The 14626-nt window shown below is 43.9% G+C and overlaps 2 protein-coding genes across 2 annotated transcripts in view; both read right to left on the reverse strand.

Moving 5' to 3' along the window:
• Nucleotides 1-50: 50 nt before the first annotated feature.
• poglut2 (protein O-glucosyltransferase 2) lies at nt 51-7189 on the reverse strand. Its single transcript, XM_084478203.1, has 10 exons — nt 6618-7189; nt 5852-6057; nt 5354-5559; nt 4168-4245; nt 3609-3781; nt 3003-3240; nt 1940-2149; nt 1573-1662; nt 674-778; nt 51-285 (listed from the first exon to the last, which is right to left on the reverse strand). Exons 1-10 carry the CDS (start codon nt 6800-6802, stop codon nt 268-270), a joined length of 1509 nt encoding a protein of 502 aa, XP_084334329.1. The 5' UTR covers nt 6803-7189; the 3' UTR covers nt 51-267.
• A 2837-nt stretch (nt 7190-10026) lies between these two features.
• LOC311358852 (syntaxin-binding protein 5-like) overlaps nt 10027-14626 on the reverse strand; it is a gene marked incomplete at its 5' end in the record, with an annotated part of 159695 nt that continues 155095 nt past the window's right edge. Inside the window, 4 exons of the mRNA XM_084478955.1 lie at nt 10027-10556; nt 11497-11717; nt 12354-12465; nt 13532-13697. Coding sequence (XP_084335081.1) covers nt 10515-10556; nt 11497-11717; nt 12354-12465; nt 13532-13697 — 541 coding nt within the window. The 3' untranslated portion in view covers nt 10027-10514. The remainder of the gene's footprint in view (nt 10557-11496; nt 11718-12353; nt 12466-13531; nt 13698-14626) is intronic.

Below are 14626 nucleotides of genomic sequence, written 5' to 3' on the forward strand. Positions count from 1 at the left end.
CTAGCGGACAGGAGTGAGGAGTGCAGATTTACAACTTTTTCTTACTTTATTATACGTTCACGATGCGTGGGTGTGAAAAATTAGATTACAGGCCGTTTTTAAACAAACATAGAAAAAATAGATTTATTATAAAAACAACATTCGTCCAACATTCATGTCAGAGCAGGAAACTCCAACAATTCACAATTTGGCAAATTAATCCTTTCACAATGGTAGTTAATTAATTACTACATACTAATAAAACACATCATTTGGACAATGGATCAATCAGAGTTCATCCTTGACCTGAAAAACAAAATAAATCGGTTTTAGAAACTAGGTTTGATCACACTCTTAGAAATTGTTGATCAATAGATGCATAAGCTTCAAACCAAACCAGTGGCAAACGGATATATAAATACTTGGACTATGAAATTATGATGCAATGCATTTAACACGATACAAAACAAACAAATGCAAATGCAATGCATCATGAATTCATGGAACCATCCACTACAGTAGCCTATGCAGGAAATACTTTTTTGGACAAGAAACATGGACAGCCAGCTTTGCGATCAGGAGTTGTGTAGTGGCTCCTTATGGCCATCAGTGGGCGGCAGTGTGCTTTCTGTAGCCCTGCAAAAAAGGACTCCAAAGCCAGTACATAAGAACACAATTCAATGCTAATACTTACAGTTCTTCTCTGACAAGAACATGGGAAAAGGTCATCACTAGGTTTCTCTACCAGTGTCATTCCACTGCGAACTGTGGGCTCTGAGACCTGGAGTTCAGCATACGTCTGCATGAGGAGAATTGGACATAATACAAAGTATTCATTTTCATATGGAGATAAATGTCATTCTAATCCAATCTTGACACACTGAGTGTGATATTATGGAAATGTTTGAGATACAAATGCAATTGTTAACTTGGAAGAGGAAAGAAGCAGAACATCAATGAAAAATAAAACACACATTAAAAGTACTATTCATTATTATACATTTGAACTGCCAAGCTCAACACACTACAGAATATATTGTACAGTGAATACATGAATTCACTGTTCACTGGTAGATAAAGCTCATGTGATTATGAGTGGAAAGTCATTTCTGCAGTCTGCAGAATCTTTTTATTTTTTTATATAGCATCATTGTGTGTGGACTGCACTGATGGAGCCAGGGATTTCCTATAGCAACAGAATTGGCTTCAACCCCCACCGAGAAACTATGCTACAGCACACATATACCATGGGGAGTGAAAGCAATGTTAGAGGGAAAAATATGTCTTACCCCGAATAGCCTCCTGAATAAGGGGTTAGCTTGACAATCATGTACACTGACAAAAGTACACTTTTTATTTAAAAGACTAACTTTACTTACCAAGTCAATAAAGGGGTCAATAATACATATGCTTACAGAATCACAAACATCTGATTTGACATTTATTTCATAAATACATTATGTATTTAGGTAGCTAGGCAAAGCTAGGCTTTGAATGATTCAATGGTTTTATATGCTTCAGTCTAAAATAACTACAAAGGTTTTTGGGCTGTATCCGTGATGCACCTATGATAATGAAGGAAAGACACTTTACCTCAAAGAGTTTGTAGTAGTAGCAAAATATTCTGTCTCCCATGAGGTTATTGCGGGCAAATTGTTGGCCTGCGACTCCAATTTCCCTCGCCTAGAAGAAAAGAGCAGAAAAGTCTGACAACATGTCTGAGTACTGACTGAGTCTATTACCCACATCATGTGCCATTCTATATGAATGTCACACACACACACACACACACACACACACACACACACACACACACACACACACACACACACACACACACACACACACACACACACACACACACACACACACACACACACACACACACACTAACATTAAGTTTGTTTGCGGAATCACTATGATGAAAACTTTATCTCTAGAAAAATAAGGAGAACATCACCTCTTTGTCGTGGTCTCTGGCCCACTGGATCTTCTCCAGCAGGTCTCCCAGGTCGGCCCTCACGGGGATGTAGTGCGTCCAGGGCTTCAGCTCGTTGTAGAAGTGCTCGTAGTAGCCCGAGTCCAGCTTCATCACCACGCTGTCCCCCGCCAGCAGGTACGGGAGCCGGTACGCTGCCACCGTGCCGTCCACGTTGATCTGGTACTTATACTGGGGGAGACGGGAGAAAACCGGCTGGGTTGGGGACGAGTCAGGTTTGATGGGTTCTTCTAAAGCTGAACTAGCCGTGACGAATATCGAAAAATATACAATAAGTCCCAGAGAAAGCAAATTCTGTGGAAAATATTTTCACATTAAAATGACATCTCAATGCTAAATTACACCAAAAACCTTTATCAGTTTTCTCATTTAATGGGCAGAGCTAGTTCGGGCGTGACCCTCTAGTCATACGCCCCTCATCAGCCGACAGCTAACGCCGTCCAATCAAACACACGTACACTGATGGGTGGTCAATTTAAGACCTTCCACCTCAAATCATACTCTCTGCGAAGTTGGGTGAGAATAATTTCACCCTCCACCACACCAGCCTCCACCTGCTTTTGCTCTGTTTTGTATGTAACCATCACAATGGCTTGACATATCTGATATACTCCATGGGGGATTGTGTAGTACGTCCTGTTGTCAAATGTTGGTATTCTGTATCTTACATTTGTAGGTCATGCTTTAAATCCCACAGCAGGGAGCACCAGAAAAGAGTGCCACCAAACCAGCAAACTAAATTGTATTACCATTTAATGAAATAAATGGTTAAATCTAGGACGAGTGATTCCTGACAGAATTATGCTGGCATGACATAACCAAAAGGAGGATTTTTGGAAATAACACCTTGTATCAGTTGGAGAGGCACTGGCCTACACTAAGAATTGTGAACACAGAGAGACACTTAAATACACCAAATATATATATTTTTTACTTTAACATGCTCTACTTGACACTAATGCACCCATTTAGACAAAGGCACCCAGCATGCTTTGAGCAGCAACTGGACCTCCCGCCGCCTCACCTTGAAGAAGTCAAAGAAGGACACGTGTTTGACCAGTGGCCCGTAGAGAGCCTCGTCGTGTTTGAAGAAGAAGAAGTTGGTGAAGGCGGCGTCCACCACGTCAGGGTGGGCCCGGGACAGCTTGACCAGCTCCAGGCGCTCCTTGCGGGAGTCCCGGCCTCGCCAGAAGGCCGTGGCATTCTTCTGGGCCCAGGGCACTCCGGTGTTGGACTGCACCGACATCATGTCCAGGCTCACCCTGCGCCGTGCGGAGAAGGGAACAGGTGGTCATTAGGGGTGGTCTCAGCATTGGGAAAAGATACATGGAACAAGATATAAGGATAAACAAAATGGAACACAGCCGTCTTGGACCCTAAACTTAAAGAAGAATCCCACTACGGCGTAATGGAGGGGATGAGAAAGAGAGGGATCATTGTTAGGAACAAGACCCACTGTGGGCTAACCCACTAAAAAGAGTGAAGGTTGACAAAGTACATGACAGTAGGGATCTGACACTTTGCATAGTGTCAAACAAAGTAAAAAGAGCTCCCTAAAATGTCATGTTATTCAGAAAAGAGTGAATATTCATCAATCTTTCCATTGTGAGTGAGTGAGTGAGTGACTTGCCTTCCCATGGTCTCCAGGACGGACTCGGTCAGGTCGTATGTTGGCATGACGATGTCCCAGGTCTGGTTGGAGCCGCACCAGGAGAAGATGGGGTGGAGGCGATCCGAGGCCTGCCTCTTCTCCAGCGGCCAGTCGCCCAGGTTGACAAAGAACTCCACGTCAGGCACTCGCACCTGCAGGCACGCAGCCAGGGACGCACACACACACACACAAGTTCTCATCTGCGGGTTACCTTAACAGCTCAACCTCCAATCACTAAAACCAACGGCTTCTACAGCACTGCCCAGTGTAATTGAAATACACATTGAGGCCATGCTCTGACCCAACACACACGTCTCAGTGTAGTTCCTGTACTATGGAAATGGAAATCCCAGCATTATTTGATTAATTTGCAATGCCTCACTCAAGTCCATTGCCTGTCTAATTAATACACATCATAAGGGATAGCCAGATGTCAGGGGTTTTATTCACCAAACATCACGTGATTAGGTACACGGTTGGTTGTTTAGAGGATGAAAGGACCTCTACATGAGAAGTTTTTTGGATGGGTCCACCATACCTTCCTCGTCAGGGACAGGAGCAGTGCATCCATGAAGATCCGGAATCCTACATGCTCTCCCATCGTCTTGATGTAGACCTGAAGAGAACCAGAAACAGCAAATATTCACAATATATTCATAATAAAAACACAATGTGAGATGGACTAGTCCAATGTTGGGCCAGGTCCATCAGCCAAACTCTGTTCCACTACAAAAAAATGATGGAGGGAATATCTAAATAGAGAATATGAAAAGAGCAATGATTGCATACTGGGAACTGATTTACTGTCCAGCTTCTAAGATTCAAGCTGAACAGTACAGTGTGTCTCTGTGGAGTTTGCATGATTTATTTAAATAGGGACAAAGTACGCTAATAAACATCAGTGTAAAAATACAAAAATAAAAAAAGTAAAAAGTTTTTTTTTTTTTTTTTCCCCAGGTCAAACGATACATCCACATGAGCCCTACAGGCATACTACTATTTTACTTTGGTTCTGAGGGTACAATTTGCACCACAAAGGAATATCCCAATGGTACATTCCCTCATGGTTGCACAAGCTGTACAAAAGGCAGTCCAATACACATGGGACCACAGATCACTGACTGCTGACAAATTACCAGTGATCTGCAGGTAACACTAGCGCTGTGCGATCACCGCTCTGGGCGTATTATCATGACAGCGACCTGGATCGACTTCCCCACCGCTTCCGTGATTTATGTCTGCTTTACTGCTGACAAACACCTGGCTCCTTCAATGGTCTTCAGACTGCAGCCATTCCAACACACAGCCCCAGGCAGCCTTCAACTATTCAGCAATCACCGCTCTGCTATTTGGAACGCCCCCCCCCCCTGCCCTTTGGAAGAAACAATCAATTAAAGAATGTGAAGAAAAAAAATTAAGAGCCAAGCTGTGAAATGTCATCTTTTGTAAGATTGTGAAGGTCTGGATAAGAAATTGACGTGCCTCATGTTCAATGCAAGAAAACCTCAGATTTTAAAGGCCACCCATCTGACTAAAAGCTTGTTAGAAAGGGGGCTGAGAAACCAAATGATCTTTCACACCCTTTGTTGCCATCTTTTCAGTAGAGTTGTCTAAATTCGTCACAGTCCAGTGAAACAACCAGACTGTCTGTGCATATACTGTTTCAGAGGCTGTGGCAGCAGCAGGGTGTATCGTGTTGTAACTGAAGCCCCGAGGCCTGCTACCTTGTTGTCTTTGACCGTGTAGTGGCACAGGCTCTGCCGCTGGCCGAAGCGCTGTGGGATCTCCCGGGCGTTGCGCTCGGGGTCCACCCGGGGGAACGCGGCCAGGTCGAGCTCTATCTGGGGGAAGGAGGCCGGACAGCGCATGCTGGACTCCCATGCCGGGCCACTCGGCTGGGGGCAGTCACAGCCCTCGTGGTGCACGGGGCCTGGAGGTTGGAGGAAATATGGACTGAGGGGTAGTGGTGTGTGTGTGTGTCAAGAGGGTACACATTCAAAGAGGTTTTGCTGGAAAACATTTACGTGATTGTATAAAACCTGTAACCACTGGGTTGTATACATAGTGCGAAAGTACCAACTTCTCTCCTGACAGAATGGTTATATCAATTATAGATGACATGGTGTAAATCATCTTATCACATATGGTCACACAGTTAATCAGGGGGGCTTTGACACACATTTGAACCCCACTCCAAACAGACTGTGTTGTTGGTGTTCTACCTGGAAGAATGAATGGAGACCTGGCAACGTGCTGGTTGTTCAGTAGAACCTGGATGTGCAGGTCCGTGTAGCTGGCGTACATCCTGTAGCGCACCAGGAACGAGCCGTCCCGCCGATCCAGAATTTGGATCCATATTCTGGCAAACTGCTCGGTGGAAGACGAAATCTTCACGTCAAAGGTCTTCTCCCCAGGGGATGTGGTGAGGCTGCAGGGAGATGTTGGCGAGACACAAGCGTGTTATTCCGATGACTTCATACCCTCTGCTACTAACATGTAAGAGATAAGAGCATCAAATGATTGTTTCCGCCTCGATAAGTGGGTCATCGTCAATGGTGAGAAATGCACCCAGATTTCCCAGAAAAACTAAGGCTAGACGTTGCAGGATTTATTTCCTTATTCTCCTTCATTATAACGCCAAAAAAAAAAGTTAATGTATTTTATGGACGTTGCAATTCATGTAAAAGGGCAGCTAGTTTCTTTCACTTTAATACTAATTTTGACTTTAATAATTTTATTGTATATATCAGTAGACTATTCATTAGACTATTAATATTAATAATATAAGCACTAAATTAGAATTATATGGTTAAAAGGCTCCATCCAGCCAGGACACACACTTTTGACCTTTAGACGGTCAGAAATAGAGAAAAGTTACTGCATATGGCCAGATTTCAACTTTTTTTTTTTTTGGAGCGTATGCTGTTGCTTTCACATCCCCATTGTCGTGAGGTGTGCGATAACGACGCGATACTTTGGCCTACTTACTTCCTTCCAGAGCCATCCACCGCCTGTATAAAGAAGAAGCGAGCAGGCAGAACGATGTCGGTTTCGAGACCCGGTCCCCAGACCAGAGTATGGGCAGCACTGGGCACGGACCCGGCCGGAGCCTCCGGGGTAGCATACGTTACCAGCCCCAGGGTGCAGCCGAGCAGCAAACACGACAGCAACATGGTGGCCACACGTCAGCCTTCAGACGAGCGGTGATCCGTTATAATGTCGGGATGTGGTCGGCTCTTCCTACAGCAGACCCGGGGTGACACATGTGCCTGACATAACGGTATGAGGATGTCCAAACCGCAGAGGATTTGCCTGTCTCTGGTGTGCTGCTCGCCCTTTTAGCACTCGCGCCGGTGTTGAAAACACCCCGAAACAATGTGTCCCATTCGGCTGACGTCAACGTGGCAGTCGGAGGGCTGATGTTTGGTTCCAGATGAGCACCGCTGTTACATTGTGATATCTTACCAAAATAAAAGTCGCGTTCAATATTTGGCCAATTTACAAGAGGCGACTTTGGGAGAGAGCGCCATGAGCTATATAATGATCTCATTGGCCGCTCCCACAGCGTCTGAAACGAATAGGAAACGAATGAGTGAAGGAGCACCAAGCGACCCTCTGATTGGACTGAACCCGGAATGGAAACCTGCACGTTTTTTTTTTAATGAAGCAGCTAATTTTTTCTGGTTTCTCCAATTCCTCAGATGTCTCAACACGACTAAGTGGGCATGGGCTCAACCTGGGAAAACATGGGGCTGCCAAGTCGTAGACACTAATATGATCATTAATAAAAATACAAAGATAGAGTTCCACTGTGGTGGTACCTGCAGAATGAATAGGTTTTAGAGCTGCAAACCATATAAACCATATAAACTCTCAAATAACACAATAAAATAAGTTTTGGTGATAAATAAAACAAAGGTCTCGATTGTGTACATCAATCAATGTTTATTTAAACTTGATTTTGCATCAACATAGTTCAGATATTTTTTGTCCAGTAATTTCTATTACACTAGTATAATACCAATAAGAACGAAATGTGGTAGAATCCATTTAAACAAGACAAACTTTGCTGCCATCATTTGATAAAACTAGAGAAATGCTTGCTCAGAAGACAACCCCAGTCAAAGGGACCCCAGACAACGCTGGGTTAGCCCAGCTTCAATACCAGCAGTGACGGGTACGACAGTTACAGAGAAAAATACCCTAATTCTCCTTTTTTTCTAGTAATGTTTTTTTTTTTACTTTTTGTCTCTCTTTCTTTACTCTCAGGATTGAGCTGTACAGTTGGTAAAAAAACAAAACAAAACCAAAAAACATCCTGTCTACAGGAACCTATTTTATATGTTTCTTAATGTATTCTTTGCCATCGAAAGTCAAAACTGCACTGAACACAAGTTTCATTGACGGTACATGTAGAGAAATATATAGGCTATATTCTCTGTTGTCATGTTCACAACAACACGTTTATCTGGTCAAAGACAATGGACAATTGCGCATCTTAAAAATTCCAGTGTCTTTTTCTAATTCAATTAGGGCTCTATATCACTATGGGGTCTCGTGGGCTAATCTGTGGTTAGCTGTCAATTGGTGTTGCAGGCAGCAAATAGGCTCTTGTGTTTGCACATATGATACTCTCACCTATGATGACAGGCCAAACGTGTTTGAGATGGAGAACCCTCTGCTTAAAACCTCAGCTCCTGTAGACCTGAATGCACACACGTAACACCAATACGCCGTCGGCTAATGCAGTTGGCCAGTGATGTTTGGAAACCTATGCATGTACAACACAATTAACAACATGATACGTAACAATGTATCATAAAACACTTTTAGTTATTTTTCTTCTTTAAACATACAAAGCCTTTCTGGAGAGGCGAATATTACCATAGAAAATGGCATCAGGACACGAGAATACTTTAAGTCGTCAAGAATATGTCAAAGTCTAAAACAAACCAAAGGAAAACACATTGGCCTTTATAGACCAAATCAGAGTGAATATCTCACACACGTATTGTACACATTTTCATTAATGACCCATACATAAACGTCACGATAAAAACAACAGATCTTTACTTTTCCTCTGTACCATGTCCCTTCAAACACACTCCACATAAGGTCAACCGGGCGTCGTTCATATCATCTGTCTGGTATCAATAAGCAGTAAGATAATCAAGAATCATGAGAAGAAATCATTACAAAACAGTAGGATACCTGCAGTGATACATTGGTACGTAAAACCTCCAATCCACCCAAGAGCAATACAAACACTTGTGTTGGTGTGAGAGAAGAGGAGGTTCATTCATGTTTCGATTGCTTTGGCAAAGAAAGAAGTTTGACCTTAGCTCGGCTATTGGGATTCAGCCTCTCTCTCTCCTTCTCTCTCTCTCTCTTCTCCCTCTCCCTTTCTCTCTCCCTCTCCCTCTGTGATTCGTACGCATGCCTGCACACGCAAACATTCACGGGAATGGTGTACAGATCTCATACATACAAAGGCATCAGAAAATTCAAACCAACAAATGACAACAACAGCAAATAACGACAATCAAGTAAAAAATTAAAAATATCTAGAACGTCAAAATCAGATCCAGCCCTCAGATTATGATAAAATATTCCCATCGCCGGCATTTCAATGGACTTTATTTGTATTATCGTAAACAGGAGACGACTGATCAACATACCGATACATTAGCTCTTTGTCTGTGTGACAGTAGGGTTGTGGAGGAGTGGGTGCTAATCCCGGATCAAGCTTTAATATTTCCTTTCTTTTTATGGCACATGAATAGTACAATTGCTGTATCAATATAACACACACAGCCCTGGCCCTCAATCAATGTCTCAACTCTCAGTCACCACCATAACATTTCCAATAGCTCTCGCTAGAATAATCTCATCACAGCCTATTGATTGTAGTTTGGGAAGGGTACTATTATTCTGTGATTCTCTCATTAATTAGCAGCAGCAAAAAACAAGGAAATAATTATGACAGTGAAGATATTCCCAAAGTAATTGGTAAGTGTCAGCAGTAGTCGCTGTGAGTCCATCCATATATAAACGACTGCTATATATGCTTTAATATTGTGTGAGGTGTTAATATTAAGTGTTAATAATGAAAATTGTGGAATTCTTGAAACCAAATTGAAACAAACATTAAATGAGAACAAAAAATTTGGCTTAATAGCAATGTAGGTATACATTTCCCTTTTTATATATAGACTATTTTTTCCTCAATATTTCAAAAAATATATAAAGTTTCTCATAGTTTCTCTCATTGGCTTATATTATTAAATAAAAGTGTAATTTCCATACCTCCTTCCATTTTTAAGTAGCATGCTGCTTTTGAATATGGCAGTTTTTTGTAATTTTTTAGTCATCCATTTTTTTTGTATGTTTTTGTTTTCATGCATTTTTGTTGTTGGTTTCTTAACTTGAGAGTATCTACACAGAGGTCCAGGAGCCTCCTCATTTCACACACACACACACACACACACACACACACGCACACGCACACGCACACACACGCACACGCACACGCACACACGCACACGCACGCACACACACTCTCTCTAGGACGTCCACTTCCTCAGGGCCCCCTGGTGAGACTGTCCTCTTGTCGTGGTGCTCCTTCCGTGTCACAACGCGTCTAGACAAGTGCCCGACCCGTCCCGCCTCTTCAACAATGTGCCAACAGCTGCTCAACCAAAAGCCTCATGAGAGAGAGAGCCTCGTTTTCAAGGCAGGAGTCACCTCTTCTTCGTAGCGCCTTTGTTTCCTCCCACCGTCTATCTCTCTCTTTATCCCGCTCTCTCTCTCTCTCTCTCGCTCATAATGTAGAGTGAAAGTCTGTGTCGTGGGCCAGGGGGCCGTTCTCCGCGCCCCGTCCCACCATTAGAACTGGTACCACTTCTTGTCCTTACACTTCAGCATCAGCTGCAGACAGGGGGAGACAAACCATGGAAGACAGGGTGGTTAGAGAGTACACCCAAAACAGGGACGGGCTGTCACCGTGGAGGAAACCACTAAGCTGGCTCTGCATTCACCCCACAACACGTCCCTTCTGTTTGGGCTCCTGATAAGAGGAGTGATCTCGAAATAGAAACTTAAAAAGGGTTACCAGCTGTTCCGGAAGATTAGCCAAACATCACTCTCAAGACATCATCACTCACTCTACTTAAAACTAAAATACTTAAAACTAAAAAGTTACAGTTTTGCTGTCACAAAGACTTCGAGAAAATGCAATGAATAATGTCTGTATATGCTAGCGCAGGCGTAGGCGTAGGCGTATTGTGTGTTTCCTCTTTGTACTGACAACCTATTCAAGATGTGGGCGATGGCCCACTTCATCGTCGTCTCACACCTCCTGATGGAATACCACCCCGGTACTCCCAGGGGTGCTGCTGAGTCAAATTCCCTTTCCAAAAGGCTCTTTCGAGACTGTCGTGAGGTAACAGTTAACAGATAACAGTTATCTCATGCTTCCGCTTCCGTAGATTATATTTTTAGACAACAAACACGACACAGTTGATTCTAACAACACTGCCATCATGCATATGTCATAACATACAATATTTAACTGTCACAACACCCCCCTCGCCCTCCCAAATTGAATTTTTTAATGTTATAGATCTGAAAGTGACTAGTGAGCTAGCTAAAGAGAAACGAGAAATGAGACTAAGCTAGACAAGAGGAGACTTAAACCTCCAAATTTAACTTGAGAGCCGTGAATGCCCACATAATTCTAATATATTAAAAACAAGTTAATCAAACGGAAAACCCCCATGAGCTCATCCATCTCATTTTATTTGTATTGTTATGGGAGGGGGTCCCCCCATGACCGCCCCGTCGCCCCCCCTATCCCTCTCCTACGCACCTCGTGGGCGTGCTTGGAGAAGGTCTCGGCGCTGGTCATCATTTGGGCGGTGCGGTCCTCCAGCTCGCCCAGCCGCTGGCCCCTCTCATCCAGGGCGATGCGAGCCCGCGCCAGGTCCCCCACCACACCGGTGGCCGCCGCCTTCATGCCCTCCATGCCTACCTGGCCCGGGATGTGCTGGGCCAGGCTCCGCGAGGCCTTGCCCGCCGACGCCTCGCCGACTAGCGGACGCCGAGTGGGGGGGGGGGACGAGGACACGGTGACTCAGTGGTCAGGTCGTCAAAGAACGACTTCATATGAAGCAGTTTGTGATCATGGCGGCCTGATGAGCCGCGTGTATTATGAATGCTAGATATGAGGTTAGGACATGAGAATACTATGATTGAGTTGTTCCGAGTTAATGTCCCTCGAATTCGTCATAAAAAAAAACGGACAAACTTTCGACCAGATGTTTCCGTGACAACGCAAAAACTATATTTGAAAATGTTATCAAATGATTAATTTAATAAGAAATAAATAATGTTATCGATTAAAAGAACTAACAGGTAATCATTGTTTGTGACTTTAATATAAGCTGAATAAACCACTCTGGGCATAACCCCCCCCCCCCCCCCCCCCCGTCGTTCATTATCTTTCGATAACAGGACACCCCGTCGTGGTTGAGTCCTCACCTGATCCATTAAAAAAGGCCATTGGATGAATTAAGCTGACATGATTACTGCCCATGTGGAGTGGATGATGGATTTATAACGGAGAGGACCCACTGGGCTTCACAGTATGTCAGTAGGTAGAGAAGGGCAGTCAAATACAAGGATGAACATGATGTGTAATCTGTGTAGTGCTAAGGGGTGACCTACAGAGCTCCTCTCTGTCCAGGTTCTGGGGGTTCCCTCCAAAGAAGCCCTTGAGGAAGCCTCTGTTCTGGACCTCGGGCGTCTCTATGGGTGTGAACAGCTCTCCCAGCATCTCCTGTGTCAACCAAGAAACAAGCACATGTTGCTATGGGATAGCATATTCACTGCTATTCTGTTCCCTTCGATTCACAGGAACACAGGTATGGTGGACGTTTGGGTCGTCTGAGGTCAAACTCTGTTCCAAATTACGAACGCTGGACTAATGGATTTATGTTTTGTTTTGTCATGTATAATTTGCTTGTTACTTCAAGTATGTCCTTATTGTACGAAGCCCCTTAAAAAAAAATAAGAAGATATTTGCAACGGGAAAAAGGAATACACAGTGAGAAGAAAATCACAGACTACTCAGTGAAAATAAAGAAACGCAGTGTGAGTAGAAATTCAGTGTGACGAAAAACAAATCAGTGGGAGGGAAAACACAGAACCTGAAGGCTGAAAAATGTTCTGCGAGATTTACTTAAAAACATAATTTTTTTTCCAATAAACGAGAAAATAATGGAGCAACATGGAGCAATTCATTGAGTTCTACTTTGAGCGGGCCAGGAAATAGAAACAAATCAAGTGAGTGTTAGGCTCTAGACATAATTTTCAAATAAGTGAAAGACATATTACTAGGGTTATATCGATGGAAATATGCTAAGTATGTTATACTAAGGAAGTTCTGGGTCTTCCCGTCTTCAGAGGAACTCTAAAGGGTCTTCCTTCATCCTTCTAGGACGGACACTGTTCATGTTAGCCAGCTGGCTAATCGTTACATGCTACATGTCATGTGTAAAATAATTAATTTAACAATGCATTTTTATTTTCTTTCTTCTATGCAGATCCCTTAAGGGTCCCCATATTATTGGGATGGCACTGGGACATTTTGGGTGTGATATGTGTAATAACTGCATGGGCCTACAGGTGGCAGCATAGTTTCATCAAAATTGAAAACTGCTTTTCAACTGACAGTTTCTGACAGTGAGAGTTCACAACATGGGACTACACTAGAAGTGAAATGCATGCACACACACACACACACACACACACACAAACCCACAGTCACACACACACACACACACACACACACACACACACACACACACACACACACACACACACACACACACACACACACACACCTGCAGGTTTTCACACATGTCCTGGCTGAAGGTGATTCTCTGGACCTCGGTGGGGGAGCTGAGGTAGAGCGCCTGCCCGCCGTTGGTGAAGCAGAAGGTTCTGGCGATGCGCATGTCGGTCATCGGCAGGTAGTTGACGTCCATCAGCGGTCTGAGACTGGGTAAACTGTGGACGGAGCCACAGACCATGAAAAAGAACAAGACACGGAGGGGGGGTGGGGGGTTGGGGCAGAACAGAGACGAATAAGACAAAAGACAGAAGAGGCTTTAGTATGCACGACAGCAGCAACACAGGCTGCTGTGCACTCATTGAAAGCAAAAAAAGAGCGGTTTCAAAGGCAGTGCACTCCAACTCTAATAATTCCTAAAAAAGACATAGAATCGAGCCCCAATCAAAGAGAAACCACTAGAGTTTGAAATCAAATTCTCTGTGAATGAATATGAATATGAATATATAATTGAACAGATCATCTACCATTTGGGTAAACAAGCCACGCAATTGAAGAGTCACTGCACTAATATGAAGCCTTTGGGGATCAGACATTATTAGTTGGATGTAGCAAGGGACATCGCATGGTACAATTTCAGCAATCAGAAAGAGCAATGCAATAACCCATGCTTCACCAAAGATGGCGCTGTCCCCTGGGCTTTTACTAATTGGGAAATTAATCTAAGCTTTTATTAGCCTAGCGTTATCTAAGTCTCACCCCTTTAATGGGAAACCCCATTGCAGTTCAGAAACAGATTAAAGCAAGTAAGCGTAAGGAGGAGGAGAACGTTGCCTTCCTTTCAACCGCAGAATGACAGACGGCCGGCTGCCCGAGAGGCGATCACACCGGCGGTGTTTGCAGGTGGTAAAGTGTGAGGCTCACCGCACAGCCTTTTCAGTTGAAGCCTGGACAAAGGCAGAGCTGCGCGCTGGGCCTTTTTTAACGCCACAAAACAACCTCAAAGAATCTCTACACCCTGAACCTACGACGCCGGCCCGCTCTTTTTCTCAAGGGGATTTCTTTGCTACCTGGTGTCCCGGGGCTCTCCGTCGAAAAACGTGATTGTGACAAGAGAGACGCGAGCCGTCGACAACGCAAAATCAGG

Source organism: Micromesistius poutassou, assembly GCF_964030765.1.
Source record: "Micromesistius poutassou genome assembly, chromosome: 14".
Classification (NCBI taxonomy): Eukaryota; Metazoa; Chordata; class Actinopteri; order Gadiformes; family Gadidae; genus Micromesistius; species Micromesistius poutassou.

Bases quoted from the DNA above. Each gene is read 5' to 3' on its own strand.
- poglut2 (XM_084478203.1), bottom strand. From the start codon at position 6,802: ATGTTGCTGTCGTGTTTGCTGCTCGGCTGCACCCTGGGGCTGGTAACG. The intron at 3,782-4,167 runs GTATGGTGGACC...GCGTGCCTGCAG, and splicing joins TCCTGTCCCTGACGAGGAAG to GTGCGAGTGCCTGACGTGGA. The intron at 779-1,572 runs GTAAAGTGTCTT...CTCCTCATGCAG, and splicing joins ACTACTACAAACTCTTTGAG to ACGTATGCTGAACTCCAGGT.